General features: G+C 38.2%; 1 protein-coding gene across 2 annotated transcripts; it reads right to left on the bottom strand.

The window, feature by feature from the left end:
• Positions 1-303: 303 nt before the first annotated feature.
• Positions 304-22,670, bottom strand: LOC133528760 (uncharacterized). Of its 2 annotated transcripts, none has more exons than XM_061866219.1 (6): positions 22,513-22,670; positions 21,416-21,459; positions 19,083-19,361; positions 18,243-18,384; positions 1,243-1,423; positions 304-563 (listed from the first exon to the last, which is right to left on the bottom strand). In XM_061866219.1, the coding sequence occupies exons 1-6, from the start codon at positions 22,570-22,572 to the stop codon at positions 331-333; spliced, it is 939 nt and encodes a 312-aa protein (XP_061722203.1). In that variant the 5' UTR covers positions 22,573-22,670; the 3' UTR covers positions 304-330. The 2 variants fall into 2 exon arrangements, with proteins under 2 accessions (XP_061722203.1, XP_061722202.1); XM_061866218.1 differs by having other exon boundaries at positions 22,507-22,646.
• Between the last annotated feature and the right edge of the window lie 4,821 nt (positions 22,671-27,491).

Here is a 27,491-nt window from a genome sequence, read left to right as displayed (position 1 = left end):
ATAGAAATAAATATGGTATGACCTATGTATGGTTATAATATCATTGTTACCTTCATCCAAACTAAGTAGTTAAGTACCTTTATATTTAAATATTATCATTTAGAGAGAAAAACAACGTTAGCATGATGTGGGCAAATAAACAAAATAGAGTTAGTCTAAGATAACTGCAGCGATTTTGATTGCATAGACTGTGCAAGTGTTATTTATACGTCATAAATTTATAGAAGTTTGACATTGAAATTAACACTACCAAAGTCTGGGCTATAAAATCGCTGCAGACTTATCTTGGTCTAACTATAAGTATCTGGCAATACAAAAATTTATTCATGTTCATTGATTCTTAATAAAGTAGGCTTTAAACGCAGGGTCGTCTTTTAGAAACTCAAAGTTCTCAATGGTGGTGTTAGAGAGATGCCAGGCGGCGAGCAGGTGGCAGGCGCCCGGCGGGTCGGAGTCGCAGTACTCGCGGGGCACGCGCGCCGCGGCACCGGGGTAGTACACGTACTCGGAGAGTACCCGGACTCCGCATTCTACAACGTTGTCTTCCAGGCTTCGCACTACACCTGTGAATTGACAATGAGATACACACAATATTTGCAGGTCCCTTATACTTAGATAGCTGCCCAACCCTGCCAGTACCTATCATCCTATACATGAGAATAACAGCGCCCTCATTTTACGATTTTTTTTAAACTTATGTGCCGATATTCTTTACAGGTTTTTATGAATTGAAGAACGAATTTCCTTCCATAAAACTTAGGTATTTCCTATAAGTATGTATTAGCTAGGAATATATGGAATATACGTATGGCAGGCATAAGGCATAATAGTTTTTTTTTAAATGCCTTAATAATATTTATTATACATTTTTTTACGACGTAATTAACGAACTTATTTTTTGGCGTTTCAAATACATGTAATTGAAATACTGCTCAACCCTGCCAGTAATATATATGATCACGAGCCATGTTGCGGAATTTGACTGGAACTAATTTTTTCATACTAAACTGAACTGTCATCCTATACATGAGAATAACAGCGCCCTCTTGAAAATGATCATATATATGTGGTCGTGCTGGCTTTATATGCTTTACAACTATAGTTCGTGTGATCGTGTCATCCTCGATGACGCGCGGATTTGTCAAATCTAACCTTTAATTACATGACAATACGAGTCAACACGCGTCTTCAAGTGGAACGGCAGCCATACACACGTTTGATAGGTTTCAGTAGACTTATTACCATTTTTGCAAGTGTCGTTGATAACCGTCCTAGGCACGCTCAGGTATCGATCCAGCGTGGTGTTGAAGCTGCTCTTCAGGCAAAGAAAGTCGTCCTCCGCGTACTCCGATCGTCGTCGTATCGGAATCGTCTCGTACTTGGTGACTGAGTTGAACACGCACGGGTCTGGCTTGGTCGGGGTCTGAGGGAATTTCAATGAAATAATTAATTTTTCATCACACCAGCTGGTAAAGTCTCTTTTTGTACTTCAAAAACATATAAAAAAGTTGCATTTTATCCATATGTGGGGTAAAATAATTTGGTGCAAATTTGAGTTGTTGTTTGGTAGAATTGACTTTTAAATGAGGGCGACTATTTCCCTCGCGTTGGTGTGGTGAAATTTTTTGTGTTATACTCAGAGACAAAAATTGTTTAAACCTCGTGCCATGAAACCTTCGCAACGCTCAAGATTCCACTTTTCAAACCATTCACTATATTCGTGGTTAAATTACTTGTCGAACCGCTACGCTCGTGGCTCAATTTGGAATCTTTCGTTTGATTTATCAATATTAGCACGAGCAGCGGTTAAAAAACAACTTTGCCCCCTTGTAAAACAAATAACAATTGTTCATATAATTATAAGGGCCGATTCTTATTGTGTTGGCGATTTAATTTTTAAACGGATTTTGATAAAATTTGGTAGGTAAGTTTTAAGAGCTCCTTATTCTGGTCGGAATACACACGAAATCTCAACTTGGTACAAAAAATAATCATTTTTCACCACACCAACTGCCAACTGGTAAAGGCCCTCTTGATTGTTCAAAAACAAATGAGAAAGCTAATAATAATAAGAAAGGCAGGGCAGCTTGTGGCGAGCTGAATGGGAAGTGACGTCGCTTGGGTCCCATCCCATACCCCCGAGAGTCTGTCAAGCCCCTCTCTCCTGCTTGCCTTGATTGGCCGGCTGGAGTGAACACTGAGCAGGGGCCACAGGACTCTCACCTCTGGCTTGTCTTTACCGGCCGTCTACAGTGGGGTGTCAGAGCTAATATGCTCGCAGGCTGGAAGTGAAATATGCATAAGACGCGAGTTGGGAACAGTGGCTGTAAATAGCCGTTTTCGGGGACCCATATTGTGAGTTGGCGAGTCACCACCTGCCCACTTTTTTCATGTTTTTAACATATGATCAGGGCAGGTGCCATAGTCTTCTCCGTAGTCCCGGTTACCAGTCCACTAGTATTTCTACCCAATAGCCCTGTTTCTTTTTGTCCTTTTTTAGGGTTCCGTAGCCCAATGGCAAAAAACGGAACCCTTATAGATTCGTCATGTCCGTCTGTCTGTCCGATTATGTCACAGCCACTTTTTTCCGAAACTATAAGAGCTATACTGTTCAAACTTGGTAAGTAGATGTATTCTATGAACCGCATTAAGATTTTTACACAAAAATAGAAAAAACAATAAATTTTGGAGGTTCCCCATACTTAGAATTGAAACTCAAAAAATCTTTTTTTCTAAACTGAATAGTTTGCGCGAGAGACACTTCCAAAGTGGTAAAATGTGCCCCCCCCCCCCCGTAACTTCTAAAATAACAGAATGAAAAATCTAAAAAAATATATGATATACATTACCATGCAAACTTCCACCGAAAATTGGTTAGAACGAGATCTAGTAGGTAGTTTTTTTTAATACGTCATAAAATAAAAATAAAAAAAATATCAAACCCATACGTGTGGGGTATCTATAGATAGGTCTTCAAAAATGATATTTAGGTTCCTAATATCATCTTTTTCTAAACTGAATAGTTTGCGCGAGAGACACTTCCAAAGTGAAAAAATGTGTCCCCCCCCCCCCCCTGTAACTTCTAAAATAACAGAATGAATAATCTAAAAAAAATATATGATATACATTACCATGCAAACTTCCACCGAAAATTGGTTTGAACGAGATCTAGTAAGTAGGTTTTTTTAATACGTTTAAAATGGTACGGAACCCTTCATGGGCGAGTCCGACTCGCACTTGGCCGCTTTTTTTACAATAGCCCTACACTAACCGGGGCTTATCCTTGGGTGCATCGTCGGACTAAAACTGACATGTAATAATTGTTTTATGATGAGTATTGACATATTTAATAAATTGCCAGATAGTTTTAAGAATCTCAATAGTAACAGATTTAAAAATACTGTTAAGATGTGGCTTATAAATAAGTGCTTTTACAGCCTTAATGATTACTTGGACCTACCATTAACCATTTAATAATTGAATATTATTTATATTACTTGACATTTTGTAATTTTTATTTTGTATTTAATATAATTCTAGAACTAGATGTAATAGCGTGTACACCTGTAAAGGTAGGGTTCGGTGTGAATCATTTTCTGCAATTGTAACTGCTACTTTATAACCTGAATTTCCAAATACGCAATAAATTCACTCATTCATTCATTCGGTTGGTGTCACATCACATTTAGTAAATTGTCTATAACAAGGGGCCTCTACGTGTTGGCTTCGGCCCCACGCACGCCTTCCAAATGTCCAGGGCCCCATGGTCTCGAGATAAAGTAAAGACAGACAATAATAATAATAAAGACATTTCTTCAATAAGTTTAAACATAGGTACATAATAAAAGTATACAATAAGGCTTACAAACTAAGTTAAGTTGCATTTTATCCACATGTGGGAATAAAGTAATTAGATGCAAATTTTGAGTTGTTTCCTTATGTTAGCTAGTACAATCGACTTTTAAATGATGATTATGAATGATATTTTTTTTATTACGTTTATTTGGATTTGATTTAATTTGTTTTTTTTTGGTATTTCATAGTAAGTACCTAGTTTTCTCGCGTTGGTGTGGTGAAAAATATTGTGTTTCACTCGGAGGCAAAGTTTGTTTAACCCTCGTGCCTTGAAACCCTTGCAACGCTCACGTGTGATTCAATTTTGGAATCTTTCGTTTGCTCGGGTATCAATATTAGCACGAGCGGTTAAACAACAACTTTGCCCCTTGTAATTCAAACTTCAAAATTCCAATTGAAACATTTATTCAGCAACTAGGCAAAAATACAATTACCTACAAATATGGAATCAATGAAACATTAGATACTTAATTAGGGATGCCAGTCCCTAAATGTCGAATTAAACCAAAAAATACTGTAATATTAAATACAAACAACAGACAAATACTATTAAAATTCTGTATAGCTGTAAAAGAGCTAAAATATATCTAAAAAAAAAAATTGATAATTGCGACTCGGACTCAGAAATACATCATCTGAGAAAATTTCAACTGTCTAACTATCACGGTTCATGAGATACAGCCTGGTGACCCTTAGAGATGTAAATAAGGGTCTCCAAGACTTAAATTCTTACATACTTTATTTATATTGTAGAGAATAGGGAACTCTATTCACCAAGTTTTGTACAAATACAAATACGTTTATTTCATTACTTTTTACAGCAGTTCATAGGTACAAGACAAGACAAGACAAAGCATTTATTGCAATCATATTAGGTAAGTACACAAAATTACATAATATGTACCCTGCAAGGGCGCAGCAGTCTTATAACTAAATAACAAACTAGTACAAAGATTTACAGACAATTATTTGAGATCACAGGCAGTACTTAAGAGCTAAGTTACCTACTCTTAGCATAGGTATTAATTTAACGTTTCATTATCAAAAAACTCCTGCAGCGTATACAAAGATTTGTCTTTTAGATGTATATTAAGTGCTTTATTGAATAATTTTGAATTTTCTATTTCTTTTATTGACTGTGGAAGTTTATTAAAGATTTTTATGCACATCATGTGTGGTCCGGAGTGAAATATTTTTAAGGTAGAAGTGGGCAAGGAAAGGTATTTTGGCGGAGATTTAATGGTTTTGCATGTCGGTCTTTTGCTTGTAGGAAGAAAGAGCTGTGTAATTTGAAAAAAGTGCAAACTTCAAAAATATATAAGGAGGTAAGTGTTAATATTTCCAGGTTTTTAAAATGTGGCCGACAACTTTCCCTTGGTTTTATGTTCGCTAAAATTCATTTTTTTTTGTAGAATAAATAAGTTATTGGCATTCGTGCTATTACCCCAAAAAGAGTATGGAATGGGCGTAGGCATAATAGGTGGAAGTGGCAGTTTTTAAGTTTGTTGTTTTTTTTTAATTCTAATAAGGCATATGAAAATCTGGATAGTTTATTGCTTACTTTCTGTATGTGGTCTTGCTATATCATGATATTTTTATTATGATTATTTTTTCATCATCATTGTAGAGTCCATCAGTGATGGAACGTCACTGATTGAGAGCTGTCACTTTTGACAGCTAGATATTGATATGCATCGAAAATGGAAACAATGTTAAACAGCTAGTTAAATCTGAATGTATGCAAAAAAAGGGATTAATAAAGACAATTGTAGTTTTAAACAATAAGTGTTTTGATTGAGAATCCGTACAGCTATTTTGGCGACAAGGATGTTGCAACGTGTCGGTGATTAAAGTGGATACGAAATCATCGCACGCATTTCGAAGACACGCGATAAAAAAAAATATGTTTCAAGATTATGCTGCAGGGTCCTCGGGACCGAAATTTGACCCGTATGAAGAAGCCAGCACACTTCCAGAAAGATGGCGTTTGTGGAAGAGGAATTTTCAGTATTACATTGAGAGCCAGGTCGGATTAAACGACAAACAGAAAGTAGCGAGGTTACTGCATCAAGCAGGGACAGAGGTCCAAGAAATATATGAAAGCATAAAAGACGAGCAGGTCGACGGCAGTACAGACTACGAAAAATGTATAAAAAGACTAGACTCATATTTTGAACCAGACGTAAATATTAATTATGAACGACAGAAGTTTCGTAATATTCAAAAGGAAGAAGAAGAAACAATGGAGCAATTTATAGTGAAATTAAGAAAACAAGCCACATTTTGCGATTTTCCGGAAAAAGAGGACGCAATAAAAGATCAAGTTATTGAGAAATGTAGTGATATAAACCTAAAGCTCAAGTTTTTAAAGAAAGGAAAGGAGCTGACGATCAATAAAATCATGGAAATATCAAGACTCTATGAAATGGAAAAGATGGTTAGTAACCAAAATTTAAAGAAAGAAGAAAAAGATAAAGAACAAGATAGTGTTAACAGGATCAGCAATGTGGAGTGCTACCGGTGTGGCCGGAGAGGGCATTTTGCTAAAAGTGCGGAGTGCAATGCAGCAAATGAGATATGCAACAAATGCGGATTAAAAGGCCATTTTGCCAAGTGCTGCAAAACAAAAATAAAAAAAGATATAAAGAAAAAGAAGAAGATGGTTAAATATGTAATAGAATCATGTTCAGAGGATTCAGACGAATCAGACGATGAAAGTGATAATAAAACTGTAACAAAAAGTGTAAATTCAGTGTTTACAGTGATAAGTTCTAAGGACAATAAGTTCGAGATTGTAGTTGGCGGTCATGTAAGTTCCCCTTTTATTGTAGACTCAGGTGCGCCAATAAATACTATAGATAAACATATGTTCAAGAAGTTCCTGAGATCAGGGTTGGATTGCCAACTTTTTGATAAAACAGCTGAAAAATATTATGCATATGGCGGCCAAGAGGTCCGAAGACTAGGATTTTTTAAAACAGTATTGTACTCTCCTGACAGTAAAATTAAAGTAGATGCAGAAATTCTTGTTTTTAATGGATGCGGGCCTTCTCTGTTGAGTAAAACGACCTCAACCCAACTAGGATTGTTGAGAGTAGGACCCGAAGTAAATTGCATTAATAATATTCTAAAAGGGTATGGTGTTTTGAATCAATATCCTAATATTTTCAGGGGCATAGGGAAGCTTAAAGATTTCAAATTGTCAATTCCTATTGATCATAATGTTAAATTAGTAGCTCAAACTATTAGAAGACAACCTTTTCACATAAGGGACATAGAGAAAGACTTGATTAGAGAGTTAGTAGAAAATGACATTATAGAACCAGTAACTGGACCTACCCCCTGCGTTTCCCCTTCACACATAGTAAAGAAAAAAGAAGCAGGTCAATATAGACTTGTTATTGATATGAGAAAGGCTAATGAAGCAGTAATGAGGGAACGTGTTCCATTACCAACATTTGAAGAACTATTAGCAGATTTAAATGGATGTAAGTACTTTTCAACACTTGACCTCAAATCAGGATACCATCAGCTGGAGCCTGATGAGGACTCTAAAAAGATAACAGTCTTTAGCTGCAGTCTTGGCCTGTTTAGATACAAGCGTCTATTTTTTGGAATTAGATGTGCATCCGAAATGTTTCAAAGAGTAATTGCACATCTCTTACAGGATATAGAGGGTGTTGCCAATAGCCAAGATGATATTCGTGTAGGTGGGCGAACAAGAGAAGAACATGATGCCCGACTCCATCATGTACTTAGACGGCTTAGTGACAGTGGTTTAACTTTGAATAAAAAAAAAATGCTCATTTGGTGTCACCGAAATCAACTTCTTAGGACATCACATTTCTGCTGAAGGAGTAAGACCTACTGTGACCAATCAACAAGTTGTACAGGATTTCAGAGAACCGCAAAATAAAGCAGAAGTAAGGAGCTTTTTGGGGCTTGTCAACTTCTCTGCTAGATTTATTCCCAACTTTAGCACAATTACTGGACCATTACGAGAACTTACCAAAAAGGACTCTGACTTTACTTGGAACATAGAACATGAAAATGCTTTTACAAAACTGAAAACACTTATATCATCGGCTCCTGCGCTGGGTTTTTATGACAAAGATGCAGAAACAATTTTAGTGACCGATGCTAGTCCAATAGGCATTGCTGCAGTACTAATTCAAAATCAGAGAATAGAAACTGAGAAACAACCGATTAATAATATAATATAATAAAATATATAAGCAAAGCTCTATCTCCAACTGAACAAAGATATTCACAAACCGAAAAGGAAGCCCTCGCCATCGTATGGGCTTGTGAAAGCTTATACATGTATCTGATAGGTAAAGACTTCAAAATTTTATCAGATCATAAGCCTTTGGAGATAATTTATTCTGCAAATTCAAAGCCAAGTGCCCGTATACAGCGTTGGGTGTTAAGACTTCAACCATTTACATTCAAAGTCATATATAAGCCTGGGAAGAGCAATATTGCAGATGCACCTTCAAGACTGATTAACACCAACAGCAAGTTTCCACTACCAAGTACAGAAGATGAAGAAGATAAGCTGGTACTGGCATTAGCTGAAACTTCCATAAAAGCTGTCACTATAGAAAAGGTAAGAGAGGCCACTTTACAAGATGAAGAGTTGACACGGCTAAAAGATGCCATAGAAAGAGATGTTTGGACCAAAGAGCTGAGATCATATGAACTAATAAAGCAAGAGCTATGTACAATAGATGACGTTATTCTCAGAGGTACTAGACTAGTCATACCCAAACAATTGATACCGTCAATACTGGAAATAGGGCATGAAGGACATCTTGCTACTAATTCTATGAAAGCTAAACTGCGGTGCAAGGTATGGTGGAAAGGAATGGACAGTGATATAGAATACTGGTGTGACACATGTGAAGGCTGCCGCTTGGTAGGACGAGGGGCTGGCCCAGAACCTATAATGCCCACAGAATTACCTACTAAAGTGTGGCAACTAGTTGGAATTGACTATCTTGGGCCACTGCCCTCCGGACATTACCTTCTATGCATTGTGGATTACTACAGTAGATACTTGGAAGTGGAAATATTAAAACAACAAACAGCCGAAGTAACAATACAGACTTTAGAAAAAAATATATATCGGGAAGGAATAATGGATGAAATAATCTGTGATAATGGACCTGCTTTCATAGACCAAAGGTTCAAGGAATTCCTTGACATCAACGGGATTCGGCTAAGACATACTACCCCGTTGTGGCCCCAAGCCAACGGAGAAATTGAAAGACAGAATAAAAATATCTTGAGAAGACTGAGAATTGCACAGGGACTTAAACAAAACTGGAAAAGAGAGCTGCTCATTTATCTATCTGCTTACCGATCAGCTCCACACAGTACCACTGGACTTCCTCCTGGAAATGTATTTCGAGGAAGGAGCATAAGAACTAAATTACCAGAAATAGAACAAAATAATAGCCTTGGAGATGAAGCAATGCGTGACACGGACAGATTAAAAAAAGATCAATTCAAACAGTATGCTGACAAAAGAAGGCAAGCAAAAGAATCTGAAATTCAGCCTGGAGATAAAGTCTTGGTCAAGCAAAGAAAGGAAAACAAATTAAGTACCACATTTTCTCCAAGTGAGCACACAGTTGTATGGAAAAGTGGAAATTCTGTAGCAGCTCAATCACCGGAGGGGAAAATAGTCAGAAGGAACTCTTCCCAATTTAAACCTATAAATAATAGAGACCTGAGCAGATTTGGCATAGACGAGACATTGTCAGAGTCTACAGAAAGAAAAATAGATAAGAAGAAAGAGGATCTACCGGATGTGACTGAGACTATACCAGATAAAAAGAATAAAGGCTTACCAGACATGACAAATGATACAGACACTTATACTACTGACTCTAATGCTAGTAAAGCGACAGAGACATGCACCTGTTAAATATCGAGATTTTGTCCTTAGTCTCATCTTAGAGTGTATGAACAAATAAACATTACATTTATGATCACCCGTAGGACGTGCTGATAAACTCAGCATGTATTGAAATGTAATATCTCAATGATGCCAAGGGTATTTAAACTATATGTTAATTTCTATCAATTTGTGTCATATTGCTTTTCTTGTATATGATTGAACATACTTGCTTGGTTAGTTAAAATGTTCCAATTCTTTTGGTTATTATGTTGTAACCACATCCAAAGTTATATTATGTCTTTGTATCTTAAGTGTGTTATTACTTATTTAAGAATTCTTTTGTTTTATTAAGAAAGAAAGAGATTGTAGAGTCCAAGAGTCCATCAGTGATGGAACGTCACTGATTGAGAGCTGTCACTTTTGACAGCTAGATATTGATATGCATCGAAAATGGAAACAATGTTAAACAGCTAGTTAAATCTGAATGTATGCAAAAAAAGGGATTAATAAAGACAATTGTAGTTTTAAACAATAAGTGTTTTGATTGAGAATCCGTACAATCATGACGATAAACTTCACCTAGTTCAACCAATTAAGGCAAATGTTCTAGTTTTCGATATGCTACAATTCCCAATGGATGACATTCATACCCTGCTGTCACCTATATTTCCTTTTTAGGGTTCCGTGGTCAACTTAGGTACCCTTATAGTTTCACCATGTCCGTCTCTCTGTCTGTCTGTCTAGTACGGTCGCCAAATCTCAAAAGCCCTCTAGAAACACGATTTAATTGACTCGGCTCGGCCTTACCCACAACCGGTATCAATGTGTTCGGACAGTTCTCCTGATCACCGTACATGCGGTAGTAAAGCGGAAAAATGGTGGAGGGGATAGTAATGACGTCACAAAGATGGCGGCCGGACCTATTCTTTTTGGCGGTGTATCTCGAAAACCACTTAACCGATTTTAATCATCGAGGTGTCAAATAATAGCTTATATTATGGAGATTATTTCCTTTTCTACAAACATTTACGTGAAACCTATAGGAAAAAAAATAATCACAAAAAACAGTTTTTTTATAAAATTATTATTTTTTATTTTGTAAAAATCTCCGTAAATATTAGCATTTCGCAAATTTTGTTTAATATAAAACATATTGCTTCATTATCAAGGAATATAATGAGCCTTAAAACATACAGATCGAGTAATAAACAATGAAGCTACACTCATTTATTTGCGCATGGGTAACGATAACTGGCTTTTACCGGTCGAAACTGTGGTGACTGTTACGATACGTATTGAATGGAATTTATAGAGTATCGGTTTTAATTACTGAAATTATAATGACAATTATAAAAACCAGACACAATAATGTTACCTTACTTCGACGTTTAGTCTCTTTTTTCGTCTTAATCATAGGTAGGTACATATTTCTTTTTACTTGAAAATTTTATACAGGGTGAACTTTTAACCACCAGTCATACTCTGCGCAGCGACTTTATAGGTCATACTGAACAACTTTTACTATTAGTAGTCCCCAAGCCGCTCCGAGGCCAGATTTAATTGACTCAGCTCGGCCTTACCCACAACCGGTATCAATGTGTTCGGGCGTTTCTCCTGATCACCGTACATGCGGTAGTAAAGCGGAAAAATGGTGGGAGGGGATAGTAATGACGTCACAAAGATGGCGTCCGGACCTATTCTTTTTGGCGGTGTATCTCGAAAACCACTTAACCGATTGTATTCGTCGAGGTGTCAACTAATAGCTTATATTATGGAGATTATTTCCTTTTTACAAACATTTACGTGAAACCTATAGGAAAATAATAATCACAAAAAACATTTTTTTTTATACATTTGGTTGGTAGGTTTGTCTTATGTTTTAAAGCAGTAAAATCTTTCAAGTCGAAACACAGTATAAATATACATTTTGTTGTCTAATCTAAAAGTATGATGTTCATTGTTTAAGACTGATTAGTGATTACTGAATTAAATAACATGCTATTTGTTATTTTTGTTTTATTTTTTAAATCAGGTATTAATTTATTCACTATGTATCACTATACAGGCAAAATGTGTATCATAGTTGGTCTGTAAGTACTTACTACTTGTGTCGAATATAGGTATAAGATGAAATTTTAACCACCAGCCATACTCTGCGCAGTGACTTTACAGGTCATACTGAACAACTTTTATTATGGGACCAATGCCGAATCACGCAAGAAAATTTGGATCTGGTTAGACACCCACTGGCTGTGCCCTACCACACAAAGCGAGATGACATTCACAATGCCCATACCTCTCTTTTGGACGTAGTTTAAGGACGTACCCGGGTCCATGACGCATGCTCGCCACACCGCTGCTTAAAATAAGCTGACGCACCGTAAATTGAACTGCGTAAAAATCTCAAAAAATATTACACGGAAATCTTATGGCAGACACCGTACCGGTGACGTAAAAGACGCAACTGTTTTGCAAACAAAAAAGATTCGCGTGAAGCACGTCACTGCGATTCCGTACCGTCACCGTTTTTTAAACAGCGGTGTGGGGAGCATGCGTCAAAAACGGTACGCATACGACGCGTCACTGCGATTCCGTATCGTGACCGTTTTTTAAGCTGCGGTCTGGTCGCACCTTGTATTGTATTGTATTGTATTGTATTCGGGCGATTTTTCCGCAACTCGACGACTTGCGCCTATTTTGCGTGATATGTTGGGGGTGGGCTAGTCCTGCCAGCCCAGCTCCTCGAGGAATCCTATCAAACCTTTGATGTTGAGTAGGACCTCGGGGAGGTCTCTCGGAGATCCGAGATGTTTAGCCCTGTATGGAGTCACTCCGCTGCATTCTAGCACCACGTGAGAGACTGTTTCTTCTGTCTCCATGCAACCTCGGCACAGGGGACTGTCTGTGACACCTGTTGTGAAAAGATGTTTGTTAAATAGTCCATGACCTGTTATGACACTGGTTACCATACTCAGTCGGACCTTCCCTAGTTGCAGGAGCGCCCTTGTGAGTTTTCCGTTGATGCCAGGCATGGCTTCTTTTGCCTGTCTGCATCCAGTCTGGTTCAGCCAGTGTTCTGTGTGTAGTTTCCCTGTACGTGCCAGCAGCATTGAGCGTACCTTGCTAAATGGTATCGGAAGAATCGGTTCCGGACCAATCGCCCCCGCATTCGATCCTTGCCTGGCAAGCTCGTCCGCAGCATCGTTACCTCGGGATCCACTGTGTCCCTTGAACCATTGTAGGGTGATCTTGTTATTATGACATACCTCCATTAGTCGTTCGTGGCATTCGTGTATAAGTTTGGATGTAACTAAATGGCTATTTAGAGCCATTAAGACTGCTCTACTGTCGGAGAGTATGCGGATGGAGGATCCTACTACCTTCCTTGCAGTGATGGCAGCCGCTGCGTTTATGATGCCCATGCACTCAGCTTGGAATACCGAGTTATGGGCTCCTAGCGGAGTGGTGATCGACATGTTCAGGTCTTCTGAGAAGGTTCCAGAGCCCGATCCGCTGTCTGTTTTGGACCCATCAGTGAAGATTCTCAGCTCCCGGGGATTGAGTCCTTCATGATTGTCGTCCTCATATAACTGTATTTTGTACCTTTTATCGAAGATAGCTTGTTTGTGAATCCGGTCCGTGCCTGACCTAAGCACTGGAAATTCGTCATACACCTTTTCCAGGCATTTTGTGTGAAGAGCTCCTGTGATGTTAGACCATATCTTGAGGGTTCGCAACCTTACCGCTGAGAGACTGGCCTCTTGCTGTATGTGTAGGTGCAGCGGTGGAAGGTTTAGCATGACCTCCATGGCTGCAGTCGGGGTAGACCTCGTGCAGCCAGTGGTGGCCGCGCATGCGAGCCTTTGAAGTCTTTGTAGTTTGTCTCGTATGTTGCCTAGGTTTGTTCTTGGCCACCAAACCAGAGCACCGTAACAGAGTAAGGGGCGGATTATCGTCTTATAGAGCCAGAGGGTAATTTTCGGGTTGAGTCCCCACCTCTTACCAATCATCCTTCTGCACTGCCAGAAGACAACTCCCGCCTTGTCTATCCGTTTGTTGATGTGGTTGTTCCAATTGAGTTTATTGTCGAGAGTTAGTCCTAAGTACTTAACTTCATCGGACAGCTGTAGCTCAGTTTGGAAAAGTGTTGGTCTGGTAAAGTTGGTCGCACCTTTATATGGGACAGTCAAAATTTTTTTCGCGATTTCGGAATTGGTCCCATAGTAAAAGTTGTTAAGTATGACCTATAAAGTCGCTGCGCAGAGTATGACTGGTGGTTAAAAGTTCACCCTGTATAAAATTTTTAAGTAAAAAGAAATATGTACCTACCTATGATTAAGACGAAAAAAGAGACTAAACGTCGAAGTAAGGTAACATTATTGTGTCTGGTTTTTATAATTTTAATTATAATTTCAGTAATTAAAACCGATACTCTATAAATTCCATTCAATACGTATCGTAACAGTCACCACAGTTTCGACCGGTAAAAGCCAGTTATCGTTACCCATGCGCAAATAAATGAGTGTAGCTTCATTGTTTATTACTCGATCTGTATGTTTTAAGGCTCATTATATTCCTTGATAATGAAGCAATATGTTTTATATTAAACAAAATTTGCGAAATGCTAATATTTACGGAGATTTTTACAAAATAAAAAATAATAATTTTATAAAAAAACTGTTTTTTGTGATTATTTTTTTCCTATAGGTTTCACGTAAATGTTTGTAGAAAAGGAAATAATCTCCATAATATAAGCTATTATTTGACACCTCGATGATTAAAATCGGTTAAGTGGTTTTCGAGATACACCGCCAAAAAGAATAGGTCCGGCCGCCATCTTTGTGACGTCATTACTATCCCCTCCACCATTTTTCCGCTTTACTACCGCATGTACGGTGATCAGGAGAACTGTCCGAACACATTGATACCGGTTGTGGGTAAGGCCGAGCTGAGTCAATTAAATCTGGCCTCGGAGCGGCTTGGCGACCGTACTAGTCACATTGCTAAATATCTCGAGAACCACTTAGTTATCAATTTGAAATTTGGAATAGTTATGAACGTCCGCGGCTTTGCTCCGTGATCGTTAGTGCTAAAATAAGTCGTAAAACGAAAACACTAAAGGGGTGATGATTTTTTTCGCTTCAACCCTATAGTTGTCGGATGGTGGGTGAGATGTCGCTGGATATAAGTCTGTCAAAACGAATAAGGGTCATCAAGATCAATTTTTTGATAAATATTATTATTACGGACCGGTAACTACTTACACTAACTACGTAAACCTGCACGAGGAGGAGGCAAACCGTCCGGAAAAGGTTCGGAAATACTGGGGGCGACAGTTCCTGACCTTCCTTCTGAAGGTGACCTTACTGGAATTAAGGTGTCTTGAAACATTCGGACTCCTTATCTTTTATTAATAAAACACAACTAGTCAGTGAGGAATGCGAAAGATATACTTACGTCATTAACGTTGTGTTGATATATTTCGTGTATCAACACGGATTAAGATAATTAATTAAGATAAGTCCGTGCAAAATGGTAACATAATTTCATTTAATGACAAGAGCGTAATAATAGTTATTTGGTTTTGTTGTTTAACCACTCGTACGTACGTACGTATTGATATCCGAACCAGGGATCGGAACCGGTTTTTTGGAAAAACTCTGAAATAAACATATACTTATTTCGGTTTATTTTATACTCCAAATATAGGACTCGGTTGTGTTTTTAGATAACGACTTCGTATTATTAGATTGCCCAATTAGAAATGAAATAATTAACAAAGAACGAAAAAATACCGTTTTCGTTCCCATACAATAAATACCGGTTTCCGATCCCTGATCCGAACAAACGAAAGATTCCAAAATATAACCACGCGCAGCTAGTGGTTCGAGAAGTGGAATCTTGAGCGTTGCGAGGGTTTCAAGGCACGAGGGTTAAATAAACTTTGCCTCCAAGTGAAACATACATTTTTTCACCACACCAACGCGAAGAAAATACGAACCATGAAATGCCGAAAACTCACACCAAATCAAATCGAAATAAACGTAATAAAAAATGCAACATTCTTTTGCACAATCAATAGGGCCTTTACCAATTAGTGTGGTGAAAATATCATATCAGTGTAAGACATTTTGAGGACTAAGCTACTTTTGATGTGAGGCCACACAATTTGAGTGTTAAGTTGTTAGGTTAACTACCTATCTATGCAAATGGGTTGAATCTATTAATTCAATTCAACATCATGCTACATTATTACGAAAAACTCAATCATAATGAATAGCTATATTAGACTTCATAAAGATGGGTTGAGGAGGTAATAACAGCTTTATAACAACAGGTTAATGTCTAAAATAGCAGACAGTACGTTCGAACATTGAATGTCATTTAATTTAATGATAGGACAACCAGTGATGATGTCAATATAAGATATAAGGTAGCACATGACCTTTAACGTAATATACGAGGAAAAGAGTAGGTGCGTGTGCGTGACCGTGCGTTTTTATAGCTAATTATGTCACTATTATATTTTTCTTTTTTTCTACAAGTCAATCTAAATTATAAAACTAAATGTAAATATCTAACATACTATTATGTACCTATTACAAAAATAAGTCCCGTGTAAACGAAGTGCAGGCCTGTTGATTCAAATTCAAACTCTTGTTGATGTCTTTTTTAACCGACTTCAATTTTAAGAAGTAGGAATATTCAGTTGTGTTTACATTTTTAGGGTTCCGTAGCCAAATGGCATAAAACGGAACCCTTATAGTTTCGCCATGTCCGTCTGTCTGTCTGTCTGTCTGTCTGTCCGAGGCTTTGCTCCGTGGTCGTTAGTGCTAGAAAGCTGAAATTTGGCATGGATATATAAATCAATAAAGCCGACAAAGTCGTACAATAAAATCTAAAAATTTTATTTTTTATAGGGTACCCTACACGTAAAGTGGGGGTGAATTTTTTTTTTCGCTTTAACCCTAGAGTATGGGGTATCGTTGGAAAGGTCTTTCAAAATTAATAGGGGTTTTCAAGAAACATTTTTTGATAAAGTGAATATATTCGGAGATAATTGCTCCGAAAGAAAAAAAATAATGTGTCCCCCCCCCCTCTAACTTTTGAACCATAGGTCCAAAAAATATGAAAAAAATCGTGGAAGTAGAGCTTAAGAAAGACATTAAATGAAAACTATAACAGACATGATCAGTTTAGCTGTTTTTGAGTTATCGCAAAAAGTTTACCCTTCATAGTAAAAAGACTTACTTTAATTAGGTACTGATTATGCAAATTTGCCTATTTGTTTAACTCGGGTGAAAGGTACCGTTTCATCCCTTGGTTAACAATTTACTATACTTTAAGCTCCAGTTTAGCTTATTGTGACGGAAGAGTAACTACGGAACCCTACACTGAGCGTGGCCCGACATGCTCTTGGCCGGTTATTATGTATATTCACCGATTACTCCGACACCCGTAGTCCGATTGAGTAATTCATTTCTTGTTTGAAAGGAGTTATTGCTTCAAGGCGGTACCATATTAATTTGGTTCTGATCTGATGAAAGGATCCATGCGGAATTGAGGGAATTTTTAAAGGCACTTGTTTGGTGATTTGGGTGTATTTTGAGCTACTCAAGCATTTTCCCTCGAAAACTACCAATTTGATGGAGTGGACCTGATGATTTTTTTGATGATTATGATGAAGATTTTTTTAAATCGAGTATGTTCACCGATTACTCCGATACCCGTGGTCCGGTTTGATTTTTTGTTTTGTTTGAAACAAGTTACCTTCAAGCCAAGGTGGTCTGATAATAAGTATTTTTGGTTCTTATCTGTGCCAATATTATTAAACGTGAAAGTAAGTAACTCTCTGTCTCTTTGTCACTTTTTCACGGCTAAACAACTGAATCGATTTAGGTGAAATTTGGCAAGAAGGTAAACAGTTTAAGCCCTGTATCCTGTATGGTTCTTGAATAGTTTTATATTTCTACACATTTAGCATCGCCGGCTCCCCGTACGAGAGCTGAAGCAGCCCCTGGCAGCTCGCCCACATGCCGCCGTCGAGGTATGAGCGACAGCGTATGTAGTGTCAATACAGACTGTGATAGTACCTCAACACCGACGCACGTTGGATCTGTGGTCCCGTTCGAGAGCTAAAGCAGCCCCTGGCAGCTCGCCCACATGCCGCCGTCGAGGTATGAGTGACAGCGTATGTCGTGTTAATACAGACTGTGTCAGTACCTCAACACCGACGCACGTGGGACCTGTGGTCCCGTTCGAGAGCTAAAGCAGCCCCTGGCAGCTCGCCCACATGCCGCCGTCGAGGTATGAGTGACAGCGTATGTCGTGTTAATACAGACAGTGACAGTACCTCAACACCGACGCACGTGGGACCTGTGGTCCCGTTCGAGAGCTGAAGCAGCCCCTGACAGCTCACCCACTCGCTGCCGTCGAGGTATGAGCGTCGGCGTATGTCGTGTCACTACAGACTGGACAGTACCTCAACACCGACGCACGTGGGGCCCGCAGTCCCGTACGAAAGCTGAAGCAGCCCCTGGCAGCTCGCCCAGGCGCCGTCTCGGACGAGGTATGAGCGCGGCGCTCGTGATAGCGTATGGACTGTCACCACCGATACACCTGACCTGTGAAAGAAACAATGTACCGTAAGGGGAATAGGTTCACTTAAATTTGAAGTGCGTATAAAACGCATTTTCCTGAAAGTTCGACCCTTTTATGCACGCTTTAACTTTTCTAGACGTTTTTATCGGAGATATCTACGGTCAAGTACCTACTTTGATTTCTGTGCTACTTGGTACCTTGTCACAGTGACAAATAAAATGAGATTCGACTTTCATTTTGATACCTGAAGCACTATCACTACGGTTCACATTACATTGGACATCTCTTAGCATAAGTACCTATGTACAACCATATTGACTTAAACTGCAAATTGCTAAAGAATCAATATCCTCAACCGTACCTGATAAATTCTCAATATTTTTCTGCAATAGTATTACTAAGTTAACTAAGGTAATAAGCAGCTTTCATATTGATTGTCACTGTGACAAAGGTATGAAGTGAACTGGGTGCCTAGCCAAGGTGACAATCGCTTGCGCTACGACAGCAAAACGCTTCGTGTTACTCTTCCATATTATTAGTGCGACAGTTACAGTTGCGTTTCTTTCGCTACGGAGAGTACACGATTGGCATGTTCGCTACGCACCATGAAGTGAAAAGGATTTCCACGAGTGTAGTGAGTACCTAAATCAGTAATTAAGCATTATCATATTAAACTAGATAACCTGTCTAAATTTCGAGGTTTCTAATAAGAATTCCTCACCTTCCTTTAGCAATAGTATCTTTCAGCGTAGCTTCCCGTTCACTCAACAAAGCTATTTTCTCTCGAAGTTTCGTAGCAAGTTCCTTCGCGAGGTGCAGCGCGGCCTCCAACTTTGCCTGAAGCGTGGGCGCAGACACGTAACTACCCAGTTCGGAAGCTTCGTTACTCTCATTGGCCCTTGTCAGCGTTTTTGGGAGATCTTGGTTGGGAATTTGTAGCTCTTGATCTTCATACTGTTTCAGGTCCGCGTCGTAATTCATTCGAGCGTTAATATCTTTACTGTAAAGGATGTTCATTTTAAAAGTTTAATCTGTGTTAAGTACCCAGTAATGGACAATGACCCAATAAGTGACCGTACTGGTAATGAACTTTATTCACACTTAAGGCCTGTACTGTACCAAAAAGTTTTTTACAATTTCTGCATATGAGAAAAGTACAAGTTGCAATATGAGCTATTATTTTCTGCTTTTGTGGCTAAATTTGTCACGTTTTGGACTCTTAATCGATATAACTAATGTTTCTTTATATTTGGAAAACTGTAAACTATAAACGACCATAAAAATCTTAAAATAATGCGGAGAAAATGTCTTTAAGTCCAACAATTCAGGTCGCTAGCCAGTTTAAAATAAATATCTAACTATTGCTATAAAATAGTACTATTTTGGATTGATTTATTCTCGGTATATATTTTTATTTATATTGTGTAGAATTGATCACTTGGTAAAGTCGAAAAATATTTTACAGTACATATGGGGCTACTTTATAGCACTAGTGCGAGAAGTAGCATATTATGTTACTGTGTCGAACATTTAAAGGGCCATATGTACTGTAAAACGTTGTACGATACATGTGCGAATAGGTAATTCGCAACTCGTGTCGATTTAAAACACTCCCTTCGGTCGTGTTTTAATTTATCGCCACTCGTTTCGAATTTCCTATTTTTCGCACTTGTATCGTAATGTACTATTATCTACTTCCATATCATGACTTAATATGTTCAAGCCGATAAACTAATAGCCTACGAGTATATTAACAAACCTTAATTTGTAGTTGAATCGTTATTTTCACTTTACGTTATCGATAGCCGATATTTTAATTATATTCAAATTTAGAACATCTCTGAGAAATAAAGGAATTTGATTTGAGCTCTATTCTAATATCAGTCGAGATGGCGTTTTATTCGAAATGAAGTGTCAGTTGCAAACAATTTTGACGCATTTCGCATGTTACTTGATATCGAACGATATGGCAGTCGACTCCCACCCTAGTTTGTCTCCGAATAAAAAAAAACTACGGATGCGTGACATGGAAAGATAGATAAAACGTTCATTTGAATGCTGCAGAAATACACAATTTACAAATCAACAAACAAACAGAATCAAACTAAAGTACAAAATGCAGAGAAAATAATATCACTAATCACGAGAAATGGATTTACGTGCTGTACGCTGTGTGCATTACAGCAAAAACAAACAAGAAGACATTCGTGAAAAAGTCTTTATTTGACGTTTTGTTTATCATGGTGTATGTTTTGTTTACTCGTGTGATCCTTTTTTGAAACTCATTTCATTCGTTTCATAAACCCACACCCGTATTTTAATGCCTTTCATTATGTAGCACAGTCACATAAACTACTATCATTGCTCCCGTTATAGGCCACACCCGGTATATTAAATTAAAATAATATAATAATAATATAATTTTTTATATTTCAAGTAAACCAAATAACATAAATATTGTATCAAAACTTATAAACATAACTAAATTATAACCATCGAAATTAATAATAATTAGAAAAAAAAACCCAAAACCTAAACTAAAATAAAAATTCACCCCTCGGCAAGGTGCCGTAGATGCTGGCAGCATTACCCCGCTGGATTGCAATACTAATGCGCTGTGCGAAGCTGCCAGCCCTACGGTCCCCAGTCGCATCCACAAGCCTCTTTGACAAAGCCCCAAAAAAAATTCAGGGCACCGGGACCCCACGGGCCAAGTGTTCCCACACCAAAAGGGGTAAAACTATATTCTTGGCCGATGCGGCTGTACTTAGCTCTTTTTTTTCGCTCAGCCGCATCCGCCGCTGCACCCGGTGAGACGGAAGTGCCATGAAGATGGGACGTGGCTAGTGTATCCACGCATGTAGCGTCCCACACCGACACCCGTCCCATCTCCCACGGAATCAGAAACTTTATTATTGAATTCGTACATAAAGTGGCAATATATGTTACGGCTGGGTGTACAATGATACCAACTGACTTGCTGAAAAATACAAGTTGACTTACTTGAGACATTTATGTATACAGTAACGATCTTAAGTTGTAAGTGTTACTTACACTGATCCAAATTCATCTTGCACTTGCGACATCCACTCGGAGGCCTATAAAAATAATGTTCTTTTAGTTGTTTTTTTTTGCAGTTTTGAATCGACAACAACGAAAAATCTTATGGTGCGATTTTGTCTGTCTGTCACATCTCAAATACCTTTCCCGGGAACTCATATTTACGTTATCGGTTTGAATTTCTGAATAGTTATTTATGAGCAAGGCTAAACCAGAGGCATTGAACGTTTTTTTATTCACTTTTTATTCACTATGGAAAATCCCCAAGTTCCTCAGTCAGGAAGGGGTTCCCCCCTTGGGAAGAAGACGCATGAAAAAAAAAAATAAGGAAATTGCTTGTGTTTATTTTTCTTGAAATTTCTATGAGATTACAAAATCGCTAATTATTAAGTCGATTTTCGGATTGATGGCGCTGAATACAAGTAGGAAGGTACAATAGGTACACTTAATCTGGTTAAAATCCGTTTGTAATAATTATGAACTCGCACTTGACCGGTTTAATATAAAGTTTAATTTTTTTCCTCGTTCCATCTATTATTACCCTCTCAGTACCCCTAGTGTAAATAAATTCGATTTCGAAACGTGACGTACGCGTTTGCGTTTAGTCTCATTTTGTATTGGATTTAGAAAGAGCGCGCCAAGCGGGACGTTTTGGAGACTCAAAATCCTATACAAAATGAGACTTAACGCAAACGCGTGCGTCACGTTATGTCGTTCAAATTTACACTAGGGGTACTGATAGCTCACTAGATAATTTTGAAACCTACACTACAACGTATAACTAATAAGATATATATTGTTTTGTGCCTTTGATAGGGAGTAAAGTATATGTTTTTAAATTATAAAGGAGTGACAGCATATAAGAGTTATGAAGCAAAGTATTCTCTACGAGCATATTCTTATTTCTGATTATTATACCTATATAAGTATCTAAACTACAGGCTGATCCTATTCTCAACTCCCTGTCAGGATAGGCAAAGACAAATTCGAACCTGTATTTGATTATTACACTGAAATGTTTGAAATAGTAATGAAGAAAATGCTAAATCGGAGCGTGATTTCTTTTTAGTGTGTTAAGTACTTACACTTACCCAGTTGCCGCAACAAACATGTAGAACTTGTAAAATGAAGATCAACTTATTCGAAAACATTTTTAGCTATTGACTAGCCTTCTAGTTCTTTGGGCTCTCTCGTGTTAACTGCCACGTTTGTGCCGTGTTTACAAAATACATGAAGCGATTAGAGGGCCGGGCGAAGTAGCTCCATTGTTTCTTTGTTTTTGAAAAAGGTCTACCAGGTGGATAGTAGAGATTAAAATCTATTGTCTTTCGTGGTTTAGTCGGATAGTATAACTTGCTTAAGACGAAAGTGGAGGACCCGTGCGAAATCGCCTTTTCATATAAACGTAGTCCTCATTTTCCTCTCTGGATTTGAAATATGAAAATATGCCCCTACGTTTGATTTTTTCGAATTTTTAATTATTATAAGAGATAGGAGCATTTAAAAATTTGTATGAAACCTGTTTTCGCTCTTATATTTTACAAAAAAAAAACGAAAAAAAAACGTAGAGGCAAAGCTATGGTTAAAATGCATCAAATTAAGTACTTGGCGCAGCGACCCAAAATGAGTCTTGGCCTCCGACACGAGTACACGCCAGTTGTCTCATTATCGATACTGTGCCATCTCCCACCAGATTCAAATTTCAGATTTGGTTTTTTTCAAATTATGTAAAAATATTTAAATATTTTCAATAAAATATCCAGACAGGAAAAAGGGGACTACGTTTGTATGGAGAAGCGGCCGTCCCTTTTCCCTTTTCCTGTTTACACATAATAATAAATAATAAATAAATATTATAGGACATCAGCGGCGTAGCGTATGTGTTTGCCGCCCGGGGCCGATCAGAAATTTGCCGCCCTAATTTATGATCAACATCAGTTAGTCAGGTCATAAGTTCTGTCACATAGATTTTTACTGATAAAAAAGTTATAGATACAGTTTTGCATTAAGTGTTCAACATTTTTTTATACTACGTCGGTGGCAAACAATCATACGGCCCGCATGATGGTAAGCAGTCTCCATAGCCTATGTACGTCTGCAACTCTAGAGGAGTTATATGCGCGTTGCCAACCCTGACACTCCGCACCCTCATTTAGCTCTGCCAACCTTACTCACCGGCAACACTATGAGTAGGGTCTAGTGTTATTTGGTTGCGGTTTTCTGTAAGGTGAGGTACTTCCCCAGTTGGGCCCTGCTCTAGATCTGGAATGATATCCGCTGTGCTGTGCCCTACCACACAGAGCGAGATGACTTTTAAAGACGGATCCGGGTTCAAACATATGTAATATTCGAAAAAAAAGTTATATTATATTTTATTTTTTATTTCGTGTGTATTCGCGTCTAACGACAATCCCAAAGTAAACAAGTAGTAAATTAATAAAAAAACGAGCTTTACATTTTAAAATAATTAAATTACATTTTTATCAGTATAAAACAAGCTTTCAAATCAAATCATGGCAAACTTTTTTTATTAAAAGCTTTGTATAACATTTTATTTCTAAAACTTGTGACCTGACTAAGTACAAGACAAAGTTAGTTGGAAAAGGTAAAATACAAAGAATATCTTAAAAAACTCGACTACTGAAAATTTGGCTCTTAAACTTATGAAAAAAGAAAAAAAACATCTGAAATAATCACACAGAAATATTGTATATTTACTTCTTTTAAATAAATAAATACAATGTAACATAATTTACTTAATTACACTGTATGAATGAGAAACCCGTCAGATTTTAACCACGTATTCCTGTTTTAAAGAGCAAAAAAATTTATTTGTCTTTGATCAAATTCGGCAAAAAAAGTGTGTGTATGTGTTTTCTGCACACGACACGTTATTTATTTTTATATGTTGGCAAAAAAAACTTTACAATGAATAAATAGTTTTTTTTTTTTAGTTGCAGATAAATTTTGCGAGTTTCCTTTAAAACTTTAATGCCTCTTAGTAAGACCACATAGTGCTTGCGTCGTCGCAGCCATAAAGGCGTTTTTCACTGAGTTATTTCAAAAACGAATTTTCACAAGAATTGTCATTATCTTTGTAACAAGACCGATTTTAGAAAACTTTGTATGACATTTTAGTTTCTAAACATGTGATCAAGAATACACTTTTAGTTTTAAGATCTGTCGGATTCCCATTGTATATATTCAATATTCATAAAAATATTCAAAGGATAGCCGTGGTTGTGTGCTACGATCATAAGCTTTAAGAGGGAAGTATATAGCACGGGATCGTCCATACAAAAAGAGAAAACGTTTTTCCACTTCTAAATATTTTCCATTTACCATTATTTTTTAGTATGTTATTGACACAATGAAAAAACTAAGTTTATAGGTTTTCCTTTTTTTTTCAAAATTTAAAAACAATAAACACATAAATAATTCTTAAAAAAAGCGAAACCTATAAACCTATAATAAACTATGCTGAAGGATGGACATCAAAATCAAAGTGATTTGTTAAGATTTAGTTAGTGGAAAACGTTTTCTCCCGAAATGTAATTTCATAGATAAAATACCGTTATTTCGCTAGAATCGCAAAGCTATTCTTCCCTCTTCATGTAAAGGTAAATGATTATTTCAGGTGAGAATGTTTTCTTATTTCATACGTTTTAGAGCGCGATTTTCAGTAGTCGTCTGCCTTACATTTAATTATTAATTATGGGGTTATAATTCCGTATTTAATTATTTTCTGCCCTCCGGGCGGAAAGCGTCAACTTTTCTCTCGCTGCGCTAAACGAACTTCTCGACGGAGGCGGAAAGCGGCAACTTCGTTTAGCGCAGCGGGAGCAAATTTGACGCTTTCCACCCGGAGGGCAGAAAATAACTATTAAAGTAATTTTACATTATTTTTGTGGCTGGGCGGGCGCCTTCTGTACAGCAGCAAAGCGCCCAATGCATTAGGTTACGCCCGATGCTTTTGCATGAGGGCGCCGAAAGCGCCCGTTATTTTATTCGATCGCCCGCAGCGCGACACTTACGTCGAGCTACGCCCGACTCTTTCAATATGAGGGCACCGAAGGCGCCCGGCATTGAATCGCGCGTATCGCGCCACGTTTATCGGGCTGCGCCCAACTATTTTTGAACGAATGATGGCGCCGAGGGCGCCCGGCTGTAGATCGCGCGCAGAAGGCGCCGTGTTAAATTTGATGTGACGTCATATAGGGTTATAGGCGTGTTATAGGTTATACCTATAACCAGCGGACAAGCGAGTAAACTCGTCGGTGGTTTGGAACGCCGCACTCCGGTAGCGATTGACCGCCCCCGCACACCCGCCCCACGCCATTCGCTCTCGCGGTGCGTTAGTTCATTTCGTGGCTTGATTTGAAAATATTGATATCTTAATTTTATATTTTTTTAAATACCGTTTTTGCCGCCCCCTCTTATGTGCCGCCCGGGGCCATGGCCCCCCTAGCCCCCCCCCTCGCTACGCCTCTGTAGGACATTATTACACAATTTGATTAATTCCCACAGTAAGCTCAATAAGGCTTGTGTTGAGGGTACTTAGACAACGATATATATAATGTATAAATATTTATAAATATGTACTTAAATACATAGAAAACACCCATGACTCAGGAACAAATATCCATGCTCATCACACGAACAAATTTAATTTTAATTTAATTTAATCATTTTTATTTCAAGTAACTTTAGACTCATAAGTATGTTAGTATGCACTTACAGCTATGTTAATATGTACAAACTTATCACTAAATAATTACTAAGACAGCTATGTTTCTAGAAGCACCTACTTAGTGGTTAGACATAATAGGTACTTCTAGAAACATGCATGTCATCACAATGCCTCAAATATGGGCAGTCAAACCTCTCGGCAATCGAGCGCAGGATTGGGTTGGGGCTGGCACGCACCCGGCGCACCAGGGATGTGCATCGTTTGCGCATAGTTGTATAAAAGCAATCGACGCGCGCTTCAGCAAACATATATACCTGATGCGCTACAGAAGCGGGGCAGCCCCACCAATACCCGGAACGCGTTGTTATATTGAACCCGAAGGGCCCCGTAGGCCCGCTGAGTGTAGTACGTCCATAAGCTGCACGTATACAGGGAGGTGCAATATGCTCTAAAAAGAGTTAATTTCACCTCCCTAGTACAGCGCGCAAACTTACGCGCAATCATGTTTGCCCTTACCGACAGGGCCCTCCGTTCGCGCTCGACATCCATGTTATCTTTTAAATCTGAGTTGACAACATGGCCTAAGTATTTAAAAGACATTACCTTTCTAGAGGACTATCATTCAAATTGATGGGAGGTACCTTATGTATTCGATAGCCGGTAGGCTCAAACACCATGTATTGGGTTTTATCCACATTGTACTTTAGCCCATGTTGGATAGCGTAGGTTTCGCATATACTTAAAAGTTTTCGCAAACCACAAGCCGATGCGCTCAACAAAACCATATCGTCGGCGTAACTCAAATTATTCATACAAACTGTGTCAATATGGCAGCCGATATGCGTTTTGCCGAGCGCCTCGAGAAGCTCATTTATATAAAGGTTAAAAAGTGTGGGCGAGGTCAAACCCCCCTGCCTCACCCCACACTCCAACCTGTACGGGTCCGATAAAATACCTGACCATCTAACACTATTGACCTGATTTCCATACCAATACCTCAGAATTTGTGTGGTCTCATTAGGTAAATTAATGTCTTTTAGTTTTTTCCATAGGATATTGTAGGAAATGCCCTTACCAGGATTTGAACCCGGGACCATCAGCTTCGTAGGCAGGGTCACTACCCACTAGGCCAAACCGGTCGTCAAATTGATTATTTCATCCTAAAGAAACGCAAGTAAGAAACGTATGAACTCGGGAGTAAGCCCTAATCATACATACCTACCTACTTGTTTATATAGGGTTGATATTGACCTAGTTTAGAATTGGGTCGCTCGGGTTCCTTTGTTGGGCTTGTGGCATTTGAATCAAATCACATCTCTATGATTATTGGATTTATTGGTGATCATGTGGATGTTGATATATCGAAGCAATAATGTATAC

The sequence above is a fragment of the Cydia pomonella genome, chromosome 20, assembly GCF_033807575.1.
Source record: "Cydia pomonella isolate Wapato2018A chromosome 20, ilCydPomo1, whole genome shotgun sequence".
In the NCBI taxonomy this organism is placed as follows: Eukaryota; Metazoa; Arthropoda; class Insecta; order Lepidoptera; family Tortricidae; genus Cydia; species Cydia pomonella.
The sequence above is the reverse complement of the archived record's forward strand: the minus strand, read 5'-3'. Positions and strand labels throughout refer to the sequence as shown.

Bases quoted from the DNA above. Each gene is read 5' to 3' on its own strand.
- LOC133528760 (XM_061866218.1), bottom strand. From the start codon at position 22,572: ATGTTTTCGAATAAGTTGATCTTCATTTTACAAGTTCTACATGTTTGT. The intron at 21,460-22,506 runs GTAAGTACTTAA...TTATTTTTATAG, and splicing joins GTTGCGGCAACTGGGTAAGT to GCCTCCGAGTGGATGTCGCA. The intron at 19,362-21,415 runs GTAAGTAACACT...CATCCTTTACAG, and splicing joins CAAGATGAATTTGGATCAGT to TAAAGATATTAACGCTCGAA.